The sequence below is a fragment of the Sesamum indicum genome, linkage group LG2 (genome assembly GCF_000512975.1).
Source record: "Sesamum indicum cultivar Zhongzhi No. 13 linkage group LG2, S_indicum_v1.0, whole genome shotgun sequence".
NCBI classification, from domain to species: Eukaryota; Viridiplantae; Streptophyta; class Magnoliopsida; order Lamiales; family Pedaliaceae; genus Sesamum; species Sesamum indicum.
Window position 1 is genome coordinate 15,754,006 of NC_026146.1, and position 12,472 is coordinate 15,766,477.

Sequence of the window (12,472 nt, forward strand, 5' to 3'; positions counted from 1 at the left end):
CCTCTCATCTGTCTGCATCTATGGCCATTAATTCTTGCAAGAAAATCATGGTATTTAGGATCACTCACCACTTCCATTGGGTTCATTTTTATTCTCAAACTTTTCAATTTTTAAAACAGAAGAGAAAATTATAATTTTCATCCCAAAATATAGAGCAGTCAGCAATATTAGTTATATACTTCCTGAAATAGTCGCTATTAGTCCCACTTTTAGGAAAACGTTGCAAAATTAGTCTTATTGTAAAAAAAATTGCAACTTTTAGGACTAATATTGCAATATTTGGGACTAACTCTGGGACTAATTTTGCAATATTTTTTTACAAAATGTGAAACTAATTTTGCGACGTTTTCTTAAAATATGAGACTAATATTGCAAACTACCCTATATTTTATGACAAAATTGCAATTTTCTCGAAAAGAGACTAGCATAGTGAAAATACACCAACTGATTGTATGAATTCACATTAAAAAAGATTATAACGTCATTCCCGTTTTAATAATATAATGTTCGCTCCGAATATAAATATTAACTCAAATCGATTTTGAAAAATTGTGTATATTTATACAACTTTTCCTTTGATCTAAGGGACATTTTTGTTTCTTCTCCTAAATAAGGATATTATTATTTATTTTCTCAAAGGCCAAATTACTAAATACAGACACTATTATTGCATTATTGTTTTCATCATCAAAGTGTTTCAAAAACAATATTTTTCCTTAATTTGGAAATTAAATAATTGAGGATGATAAGCATCCTCGTCAACTGAGGGCCACCAATTAGTTTAATGAATTAAAAAGATAAAAGAAAAAAGAGAAAATTATTTTTTTGGAATGAGAATAAAATATAAATAGAATTTTTGGTAAAGTAAGCACAAATTCTTGCAGCACTACAGAAGTCAAGATTGACAAAATGCTGATCATTTTCATTTTATTCTCCAATTAATTATTTATTGATTGTGTCCATTATTATTTAGTTGCTAATACAAACGGTGAATTGACGGTTCACCCATTATGCTTGATTCACTGAAAGTTGGACTTGATCTTACCGTATGCTGATAGGTCTATAATGATCAAGTTGGGTAATATTTTGACAAATATACAAAACAATTGTCTAGTCTAGATATGCGTCCTGACTGCATCAAACCACCAACGGTGAGGACCATCCTTGAATTGTGATTAAATGAAGAAAATATGTATATACATAGGTGGGATTAATTAATGGATTAAAATTCATGCCACCTAATATGAAAATAAAACAAATGTCCTTTAGGTACAAATAGTATCCAAAATGGTGATGTTAGTCTAAATTTGCAGGGCCTACACACCTCCAATTTGGCCCTTTGTCTTGTTTATCAATGTGTAATAATGCTAATAACAAGTCTATGTATATTAAAAAAAACTAGTTTATCTATACATTTAATATGTGTTTCTTCACATGCATCTCAAACTTTATATGAATGAGATTCGAGTTCAAGACATTTTGTTTAGTCTGCTTTGATGTCATGTTAAATAATCATTTTATCACACTGTCAGAGATAAAAATCATCCCATATTAGGAAAGGAGATTAATGGAACAATTTCGTAACTATCCCTTTTGATTGGCCAATTGAATGAAAATCAAAGGAATTCACTTCAGTGCCCAATTCACCCAGGTCTTTGTTTCCATAGTACGATTCAGATTCCGATTGGATTTCATTCTAATTCTACGAATTTAGGTATTTTGTAATTTTCTATTTTTTTATTATTTTATTATTTTTGAGTATTTTGATGTATTACATTGGGTTTAATGTAATTTACTCCTGTGATATTACAAATGAATAAATTATATAATAAAATAATAGCAATTTAATCTCCTATATTTTTTAGAATGAAGCAATTTACCCCTAGTCTAAGGGGGTAAATTGCTAATTCTTTTCATAGAGGGGTAATTTGTAGCAATACCACAAGGGGCTAAATTGCATTTTTCCCTATTATATTGTGTAATTTGTTATCTATATTCTATAATTCATTTGTTCCATTTAAAAAAAAATGGTCAAATAATAATTTTAATATTTTTTAATAGTCTCACAATTACAATATTTTTTTCTATGACCCATTATTCCATAATTCTGTCTCATCTACTTATCCATCTTTCTTCTCTCACAAACTTGTACATTTTTAATAACTTTACAGTTACAGTGCTAATTTTTTCGTTCTCACCCACTCCATGTTTTTTTCTTCTCACGGACTACAGTTCTTTTTTATATGTTGATAGAAATTGCATGCGGCAATCCATTTTTATGAAGAGAAAAAATAAAAAATAAAGAAAAGGGGCTGCATTTAATTAGTGTGAGCCGGCACGTACAGCCCCAGTATTCCAGAGTGGAGTGATGCAGTGTATGAGCAGGGGGGGAAGGCTGATAGACATGTATTGCCTAAGTTCAGTGAATCATATTTATTTCGTGCAACATGATTTCTTGTGATGGGCGATCAATTTGTGGGTAAATCGCGTTTTACCCTTGTGCTTTGAGAAACAAACGTATCTTTCTAAATTGCATTATGCACCTTTCCAAAACATATTGATTCTGATTCGGTTAATTACTTTTAACCAGATTGATCCAATATTCGAAAAAGATGGTAGTACTAGTCAGTCTATGAATTATTAACCAAAAATGTTTCTTTTTGGTTGCTGATCATGCACGTTATTGCTTGTTCAAGTTTGTAAGTTTTGATTTCCATTTACATGTCGAGTTTTGTAAAAATGATCGTATGTGCCCATAATCATAATCATTAGGATGAATGGCTTGATTATGTGAGTAAGGAAAAATTCTAATTTAAGTCAAAGTTTATAATTTCGAATCAATTACATGGTAAAGGTAGTAAATCATGGTTGTATAATTCATGAGAAATGATCAATAATATGGTAAGTGTATTATATTTACTCTATAATTAATTTGATTTGATCAAATCTAATTTATGTAAAAAAGATCTCTCTTTCAATGGTAAAGCCAATGGTGAAGGAGCAGAACATGGGCCTAATTGGGATAGTTTGCTTATTGCGTAATTACACCTCATGATCTTTGATTTATTTATAAAAGTACATTTTACATCATATGATTTATGATTTATTTATAGAAACTACCGGTGGTAAATTGTACTTTTGCTCTCACCAGCGGACTCATTCCCAATCTTGATTTGAAACTTTACGGAACAACAATTTCGACCCCAAACCCTAATTTTTGAATGGTGTGTTGACTTTAACGACAATGGGCAGAAGAGGGGGTCCCTTGCGGACTTCTCAAACGCACATTTCAAACCAAAAAAAAAAAAACTAACTTCCTTTTTTTTTTCCCCTATTTTCCGCTAATCTCAAACCCTAAATCAAACACTCACTCTTTTCAATTTTTTTGGCATTTATCTTAACAAAATTTCATATTACATATTACACATTAACTAAATAAGAATTAGTTAATTAATATTGACCACTACTAAAAGATCATTTTGAAAAATATTAACCATTACTAACCAACATTTTATTTTTCCTATGCTATTTCTAATTAGTTTTTTCCTCTTGCACGTTCATTCAATGCAACAAACCAAGAATTATTATGGTCGCTTGCATATGTTGATGGAACTAACCACTTAAAAAGCCCACAATTGCCTTTGCCTCTCCTTGAAAAATAAGTATAAAACCTCCTATCAAAATTATTACTTGTCCAAGAGTGATAATTTCTCAAATAATATAACGTATTTATAATAATGCCAAATCTTATAAGAGATTTTTGTAATTTACCCGAACTTTATCATTACCTTCCTCCCTTGCAGGATTAGATATAAACGACATCCTATGTTCTCGATCATAAAAAATTAACCTCGTACCAAACTTACCAATATGCATGATTTACATAGAGTAAGATGGCATGTAAACGGTGTAAATTTGGAAAGAAAATCTCGATAATTGTAAAAGAAGCAGAAGTAATTCATATATGCTAATACTATTTTTCAAGGGATATTCACATCATTAGAAGCATTAGAAAAGGATCACACATCTTTACAAACAAAATTTTTTTAATTAAATCAAGTTTGATCGAACTAAACTAATCACAAAACAAGTGTATCATACTTTCCATGTGATTGGTCATTTTTTCAGAATTATAGACCAATCATGCCACAAGTGTACTAGACTTACCATATAATTAGTTTAAGTCCTACCAATCTCAATTTAAGTTTTTCCGATTGAACGAGACAACTTCTAACACAAGCTTATTATGAGCAGGATGGATCATGATCTCTACTTTTGATCATATGGTTTTTCTTCTTGTTTTTCTTTGATGACATCCACCAAAGCAAGAAAGCAGTAAATCAAGAAGCAGAACAATATGATTCCAATTTACGCTGGAGGAGGACAAACATTATAATTGACTTGTCACAGTCGGGATCTGAGAAAAGCGGCGAAGCTTCAAGTTTCTTTGTGTAGCGGTCAAACAATTCTTCGATTATTTCGCTTCCAAAGTGATCTATCAGCATTCCCTCAGAGACTGATCTAAAGTGTGCAGCATGGTCTTTGGGGCCGGTCAAGTTGTGCTTCCCTGGATTGTCTAGTACCTCTATTCTTTCGATTGTGTATTTGCCATTCCGCTCTATTATGGCCTTGAATTCTTGTGGGATGGGAAAATATACCGGAATGTTGAAGGAGTCTACCTTTGCCTCGCTGAATCTTCCCTGCAATAAGAGTAACAACTCATTTTTTTTTGGTGATTTTCATCCTACAAGTTGTTATATGATGAATTTGAGAAATAGGCAGGAGAACTTTTTTTGGCGTAATGGGTGTTGGACTGTACCGTTTTCGCCATGTCCATGAAGCATGAACCTAAAAGATAAGGCGCGGTGGTCATTGCGTAGGCTGAGTTGGGATCGCAGGAAGCAGGGACTGTAGGGACAAGAAGGGCCATTAGCCCTCCAGGCACCAGCTCCTCCGCTCTAAAATCCAAGAATGACTCTATATCCTTGGCAAACTGATTGGCATACTCTTCGCACACTTCTCTTCTTGCTCCCACATAGTGAATTTTCCCCCGGTTCCATGCTGGAGACGTAGTGTCCAGCACTGCCTTTGGTACCTCTGAGAGCCAGTTAAGGGAACAACTGGAATAAGCAAAATTAAGCGCAGCTTTCGGCAACAGCCGGCCATAAAAAGAACCCGGCACTCCAGCAGCACCATAAAGTCTTTCACGTGGCAGTGAATTAAAAAGAGTGTTGAAATCATTCGTGACTTTATCATTAAAGTACACGTAAAAATCCGGGAGTTGAGAAATTAATCCCTCTATTTCAAACCTTCGCCTGATGGCTTCAGTTATAATTTGAATGGCTGCACAAGAATTGTGGCCCGTAGAGCAGCCGAAATCCGCAATCCTGAAAGTGGATGAAAGGTGTTTGAGATCTAGTTTTCTGGAAATTTCTTCTTCAATTATAGGTTTTGCCACATCCACAACTCCTTTCTGCATTTAAGAGGTTGTTACATACTTGAAATTGAAGGTTTTGTGTGTCAAAATTGGTTCATAAGCAGTGTGGTAGGTGGAAAATGAAAATGGATAAATGTACCTGATAGGATGAGTTTCGGGCATAGCTATGAGGTCCTTCTCCACCATTCATAGCACAGCGGGTGAGCATTCTTCCAAGTCCTGGAGATCGGATCGAGCAACGCCTACACAAAAATGGTTGGAACATCTTCATTTGGTCAATTTGTTTATACACATTTATTGATTCTTCATTTCAGCACTAAACTGAAATTTAATAGTCAGTACTGTCAAACAAATATTGCGCGTACTAAAATAGAGGATACCAACTGGCACAGTATGGTGTGTTGCCTAATTGTGTCAAAACTATAATTTAGGTATTCGATTCAGTTTTGATTTAGATTGACCAATAATTGAATACCAAATTGTTCTTCTTCTTTTTTTTTTTTTTATTATGTATTATTTAGGGTGTATTTGTGAAAATTTCTGTTGTTTGATAAGTGATTTTTTGTAAAAAAAATTGAAAGTTGTATCATAATCAAAAGTGGTTAGTGATGGTAAGACAAAAGCTAAATTGGGTAATCTTTAGGAAAAATATTACTTTTAAAACAAAGTTAATTGAATAAAGATCATTTTGTACATATGTACTAAAACGATACTATTTTTTTTTTAATAATTACACTTATTGTTTATTGATAAAAATTATTTTTTTCATAAAAAACAATAAATTTATCTTGATTAGTATATTTCATATTTAATTTTTAAAAATATGAATAGAAAAACTGAATGTTCAACTTAATAATGCTATCATTAGGTAATATAATTGTTTATTCATCTCAATCTGACAAACTCAGAGCTTGAGTTGACGAGCTGGATCCACCAGATCCTGAACGGTGAGACCATAAACAACAGCCCAAAAATGTCCATAACTTCTTCAATAAACCATTATTTCAACAGATACAAACTCAATAAACCATTACTTCTTCAACACCAAACTTCAAAATTTCCATAATCATTTTGCAAAAAGATAAAGATATGAAACAGAAGAAAGAAATAATCCCCATGAAAATACGCCGACGGTGACACCATAAACAACAGCACAAACACAAGCTAACGGTGAGACCAAGAAAACTGAGAGGTAATGGCGGCAAACCTGTTCGAGCTTCTTGCTTGGCCTACACAATAACAAGCGCCTTGGTCGTTGCCGCTGGTAGATGGAGGGGCTTGCAATCGTTGGGTTGGGGGAAAAAAGAATTTGGTCAGTGTTGTTTCACTTGGGAGATGAGAAGTGTGAGAAAGAATGAGCATTGAAAAAGAAAGTGAAATACAAAATGTATATCTTTTAATTGTTGACTTGTATAATTGTTTACTGATCATATTGTTATAAAAAATAATATTATATAAAAATATTAAACATATGATCAAATGTTTAATATAAACTAAGTTTAGTTGTAATATACTTAGTAATAGTATAATATATATATATATATATCAAATTATCAAAATATTCCCATATAATTTTGTATAGTTATTGATATTAATAAAAAAAATAAACATAGATTATTTTTTAGAAGAAGTTGATCTCATTATATACCAAAAAAATTTAAGAAAAGAAAATTTTAAATCCAAAAGTACCAAAAAACTTTAAGAGAAGAAAATTTTAAATCCAAAAGTAAAAAATAGTGATTAATCTCATTAAATATATAATAGAATAATAATTAAAATTATTAAATAATAATGATAATGATCTTTAAATTAATTCATGAGAATCATTAAATATTGACATAAACTTACAAAAAAATAAAATATATTGTATATTATATATCTTGATATAAATATAAAAGTCACAAATAGATATAAAAAACTAAAAGTTAATAACTTAATTGTTAGGACTGATCAATTTTAAAAAGTATGAGGGATTACAAATAGACATTAAAATATAACATAAAATTTATGTGTATCATATTAATTAATTATTTTTAAAAAAGTATTAAAACTTATTAAATTATTGATTAAGCTTGTTGATCTCAGTATATATATAATAAATAATAATTAAAATAATTAAAATTATTCAACCATCATCATCATCATTATTATTATTATGATGATGAGGATTATGATCTTTAAATTAATTCATGTGAATCATTAAATTTCGACATAAATTTATAAGTAATAAAATAGATTGTATACTATGTATTTTGATATGAATATAAAACTCACAAATAGATATAAAAAATTAAAAGTTAATTGTAAGGACTTAGGATTGTCACTTTAAAAAAGTATAAGAGATTATAAATAGATATTAAAATATGACATAAATTTACGTGTCATATTAATTTTATGTGTCATATTAAATAATTATTTTATAAAAATATTAAAATTTACTAAATTGTTGATTAAGCTTGTTTTTGTATAAGATTAAATGTACAAATAAAAGTACAATAGTTTATTATTATCTAAAATAAAATTTATGATATTGATTAATAATCATAGTATATGGTCAATTTTGAGTATAAAATTGATAACGTATTGAATATGGAATTAAACATATAAAAAAATTAAAAATAAAAGTATATATAAAAAAATAAAAAAAATAGAAAAAGGTCGTGAGCTATGAATAGAGATCATTGAGCTCGAATCGCGCTTGAGTCGAGTTCAAAATCGAGCCGGCTCACAAAAATCACGAGTCGACTCAACTCCTCTGCCACCCAAATCCCCAAACTACAAGCTACATAACTTAATTAAGCAGACAAACACAGAAAGAAGAAAAAGAGATAGATACAAACTAAAGTAGGAAGGCAGGTAAAGGCAAAACATTTACTTTTAATTCAATCCCTGAAACATGTATGTGCTGCAGCTCCCTCAGTCCAAGACTTGAAGAAAAGTTTTATATACTAAAATACAAGTATACACATATAGATATACTTATACATTTATGTATACATGTAACTAATAAATCATTTATAAAAATATATATACAACTATAACCAGAAATATGTTCATTGGCTTACTTGTTTTATGTAAGTAAGATTACAAAAAATATGATTCTTTGTCATGATTAATTACCATAATCAAGAAAATATAACATAACTATGAATGTCCTTTTTATTATTTGAAAAATTACCGATACCTCATGATGTTCAATAAAATTATATAATCTTTAGATGGAAGACTGAAATTGTAAACTTTTCCCTTACTAAATTTCTTTCATCTTATTTTTTAAAAATAATTAAATAATTAGAAAAAAATCGAACGAGGTGGATGAAAAAATATATAAAAATAAATTGTTCACATAGTCAATAATTTTTTTATATAAAACTTTAAAAAAATAAGTAAAATTAAAATTCATAATCATAAGGATATTTTGGTTAGTTCGCCATAACAAAATGAACGAAAATCCAACTGATTGAGTTAGTTATTGGACGACTGTAAAAATTAAATAATTGTTATAATTTATCCAAATTTTTATGATTACCTTCCTCCCTTGTAGGATTAGAATGTTCTCGATCGTAGAAAATTAACCTAGTACTAGACTGACCAATATGCTGGTAAACATAAAGTAAGATGGTATGTAAAAGTTGTAAATTTCGAAGGAAATTTTCGATAATTGTTAAGGAAGGAGAAATATAGTTCATATATGCAAATACTAATTTTCAGGGGATATTCACACCATCAGAAGCATTATAAAAGGATCACTCATCTTTACAAACAACATTAAATGGGAAAATTCTTAATTAAACCAAATTTGATCAAACTAAACCAATCACATGAGCAGGAGGGATTACGTTCTCTACTTTTGATCATAGTAAATCAAGAAGCAGAACAATATGATTCTGGTTTGCGCTGGAGGAGGACAAACATTATAATTGACTTGTCACAGTCGGGATCTGAGAAAAGCGGTGAAGCTTCAAGTTTCTTTGTGTAGCGGTCAAACAATTCTTCGATTATTTCGCTTCCAAAGTGATCTATCAGCATTCCCTCAGAGGTTGCTCTGAAGTATGCAGCACGGTCTTTGGGGCCGGTCAAGTTGTGCTTCCCCGGATTGTCTAGGACCTCCATTCTTTCGATTGTGTATTTGTCGTTCCTCTCTATTATGGCCTTGAATTCTTGTGGGATGGGAAAATATACCGGAATGTTGAAGGAGTCTACCTTAGCCTCGCTGAATCTTCCCTGCAATAAGAGTAACAGCTCATCTCTTTGGGGGATTTTCACCCTACAAGTTGTTATATGATGAATTTGAGAAATAGGCAGGACAACTTTTTTTGGCGTAATGGGTGTTGGAGTGTACCGTTTTCGCCATGTCCATAAAGCATGAACCGAAAAGATAAAGCTCGCTGGTCGATGTGTAGGCCGAGTTGGGATCCCAGGAAGCAGGGACTGCAGGGACAAGAAGGGCCATTAGCCCTCCCTGCACCAGCTCCTCTGCTCTAGAATCCAAGAATGACTCTATATCTTTGGAGTACTGATTGGCATACTCTTCACGCACTTCTCTTCTTGCTCCCTCATAGTGAATTTTCCCCCGGTTCCATGCTGGAGACGTATTGTCCAGCACTGCCTTTGGCACCTCCGAGATCCAGTTAAGGGAACAACTGGAATAAGCAAAATTAAGCACAGCTTTCGGCAACAGCCGGCCATGAAAAGAACCCGGCACTCCAGCAGCACCATAAAGTCTTTCACGTGGCAGTGAATTGAAAAGAGTGTTGAAATCATTCGTGACTTTATCATTAAAGTACACGTAAAAATCCGGGAGTTGAGAAATTAATCCCTCTATTTCAAACCTTCGCCTGATGGCTTCAGTTATAATTTGCATCGCTGCACAAGAATTGTGGCCCGTTGAGCAGCCGAAATCCGCAATCCTGAAAGTGGATGAAAGGTGTTTGATATCTAGTTTTCTGGAAATTTCTTCTTCAATTATTGGTTTTGCCACATCCACAAATCCTTTCTGCATTTAAGAGGCATGTTACATACTTGAAAATTGAAGGTTTTTGTGTGTCAAAATTGGTTCATAAGCAGTGTGGTAGGTGGAAAATGAAAATGGATAAATGTACCTGATAGGATGAGTTTCGGGCATAGCTATGAGGTCCTTCTCCACCATTCATAGCACAGCGCCTGAGCATTCTTCCAAGTCCTGGAGATCCGATCGACCAACGCTTCACAAATATGGCTGGAACATCTTCATTTTGTCAATTTGTTTATACACATCTATTGATTCTTCATTTCAGCATTAAACTGTATTTTAATAGTCAGTACTATCAAACAAATATTGCGCGTATTAAAATAAAGGATACCAACTGGCACAGTTTGGTGTGCTACCTAATTGTTTGAAAACTATATTTTAGGTATTCGATTTAGTTTAGATTTAGATTGACCAATAATTGAATACTAATTCTTTTTTTTTTATGTATTATTTAGTGTGTATTTGTGAAAATTTCTGCTGTTTGATAAGTGATTTTATGTAAAAAAAAAATTAAAAGTTGTATCATAATCAAAAGTGGTTAGTTATCTTAAGACAAAAGCTAAATTGGATAGTCTTAGCTCTTAGGATAAAAATTACTTTTAAAACAAAATTAATTGAATAAAGATCATTTTGTACCTATTTGCTAGAAAGATACCTTTTTTTTTTTTTAATAATTGCATTTGTCGTTTGTCAATAAAAATTATACTTTCACAAAAAATATTAAATTTATTTTGATTAGTATATTTCATATTTATCTTTTTAAAATATGAATAGAAAAACTGAATATTTAACTTAATAATGCTATCATTAGGTAACATAATTGTTTATTCATCTCGATCTGACGAACTCAAGATTGAGTTGACGAGCTCGAACTCGATTCACCAGATCCTCAACGGTGAGACCATAGCAAACGGTGCCCAAAAATGTCCATAACTTCTTCAATAAACCATTATTTCTTCAACACCAAACTTCAAAATTTCCATAATCATTTTGCATATTTTTATGGTGAGTGTTGTTTGAATTGGGAGATGAGGAGTGTGAGAAAGAATGAGAATTGAGAAAGAAAGAAAAATACAAAATGCATATTTTTTAATTGTTGGCTTGTATAATTTTTTATTATTGATTATGACAATTAACTATAAATAAATATTATATTTGTTGTAGTGTAATTACTTTATGTCAAACAAATTTCGGATCAGGTTTAGGATTTTTGCCAACTCTAAATGAGTGGGATTCTTATCCGGTAGATTGAGTCCGATAATTTTTGTAATTTCTAAATTTTGGATTACTCAAATTTGATTTTAAATAAATTGGGTAGTTATTAAATAGAAAAAGATACTCATCAAGTTAATCGGATACCTTTACTCATAAATAATAAAATTATAAAACTTTCTAAATTAAAATAAAGAAAGAAATAAGAATTATCTGTTAGTAATAAAGATAATGTCATAATGATATGGGATAATTACACTACCCTCTCTTGAGGTTTCATGTAATTATACGTAAACTTTCTGAAATTTGAAAAATTATATTTAGCACCCCTGATATTTGTTTCTATTTAACAAATAAAATATGTCGCTAGTCAAAACTCACTGAATTTGCTGATATTAATAAAAAATTAGAAAAACTATATTAACCCCCGACAATTCGCACATTGAGTCCCATATGTGTCTTTTTTTTCAATTCAAGGACACAAGAGGGTTTTCCCTCAAGAGGCTAACGGCAGTTGCTATTTTTGTCAATGGCTAGTAGACGGTTTGTCACGTGATCTACATGTGAGAAAATGTTAATGTCTTTGTTTTGTTTAGGCGGCAAAATAGAAGAAGTAAAAGAGGCTAAATTTAAAAACCCTAATTCCTTCCCCTTCATACAATCTGCGCATCACACTGAAAAATTGTTTTACTTTGATCTTCACTTCATCTTCGAACTAAGAGAATCTCATAAATCTTTTGCTATCCTAGCGAAAAGTACCTCTAAAAGCCCTTGATTTTTTTCTTTTGAAATACACCTCTTCCCTGGTATTT

General features: G+C 31.2%; 2 protein-coding genes across 3 annotated transcripts; both read right to left on the minus strand.

Moving 5' to 3' along the window:
• LOC105156348 (probable S-adenosylmethionine-dependent methyltransferase At5g37990) lies at positions 4,029–6,818 on the minus strand. Its single transcript, XM_011072453.2, has 4 exons — positions 6,645–6,818; positions 5,577–5,679; positions 4,820–5,473; positions 4,029–4,700 (listed from the first exon to the last, which is right to left on the minus strand). Exons 1-4 carry the CDS (start codon positions 6,797–6,799, stop codon positions 4,341–4,343), a joined length of 1,272 nt encoding a protein of 423 aa, XP_011070755.2. The 5' UTR covers positions 6,800–6,818; the 3' UTR covers positions 4,029–4,340.
• Positions 9,108–10,721, minus strand: LOC105156349 (probable S-adenosylmethionine-dependent methyltransferase At5g37990). Of its 2 annotated transcripts, none has more exons than XM_020691972.1 (3): positions 10,540–10,721; positions 9,780–10,347; positions 9,108–9,661 (listed from the first exon to the last, which is right to left on the minus strand). In XM_020691972.1, the coding sequence occupies exons 1-3, from the start codon at positions 10,584–10,586 to the stop codon at positions 9,302–9,304; spliced, it is 975 nt and encodes a 324-aa protein (XP_020547631.1). In that variant the 5' UTR covers positions 10,587–10,721; the 3' UTR covers positions 9,108–9,301. The 2 variants fall into 2 exon arrangements, with proteins under 2 accessions (XP_020547631.1, XP_011070756.1); XM_011072454.2 differs by having other exon boundaries at positions 9,780–10,433; positions 10,540–10,718.

Excerpts from the sequence above, each read along its gene's own strand:
- LOC105156348 (XM_011072453.2), bottom strand. The coding sequence starts at position 6,799 with ATGCTCATTCTTTCTCACACTTCTCATCTCCCAAGTGAAACAACACTG. Across the intron at positions 5,474-5,576 it reads CCCGAAACTCATCCTATCAG|AAAGGAGTTGTGGATGTGGC; the intron begins GTACATTTATCC and ends TCTTAAATGCAG. Across the intron at positions 4,701-4,819 it reads TCATGGACATGGCGAAAACG|GGAAGATTCAGCGAGGCAAA; the intron begins GTACAGTCCAAC and ends CTCTTATTGCAG.
- LOC105156349 (XM_011072454.2), bottom strand. The coding sequence starts at position 10,608 with ATGCTCAGGCGCTGTGCTATGAATGGTGGAGAAGGACCTCATAGCTAT. Across the intron at positions 10,434-10,539 it reads CCCGAAACTCATCCTATCAG|AAAGGATTTGTGGATGTGGC; the intron begins GTACATTTATCC and ends TCTTAAATGCAG. Across the intron at positions 9,662-9,779 it reads TTATGGACATGGCGAAAACG|GGAAGATTCAGCGAGGCTAA; the intron begins GTACACTCCAAC and ends CTCTTATTGCAG.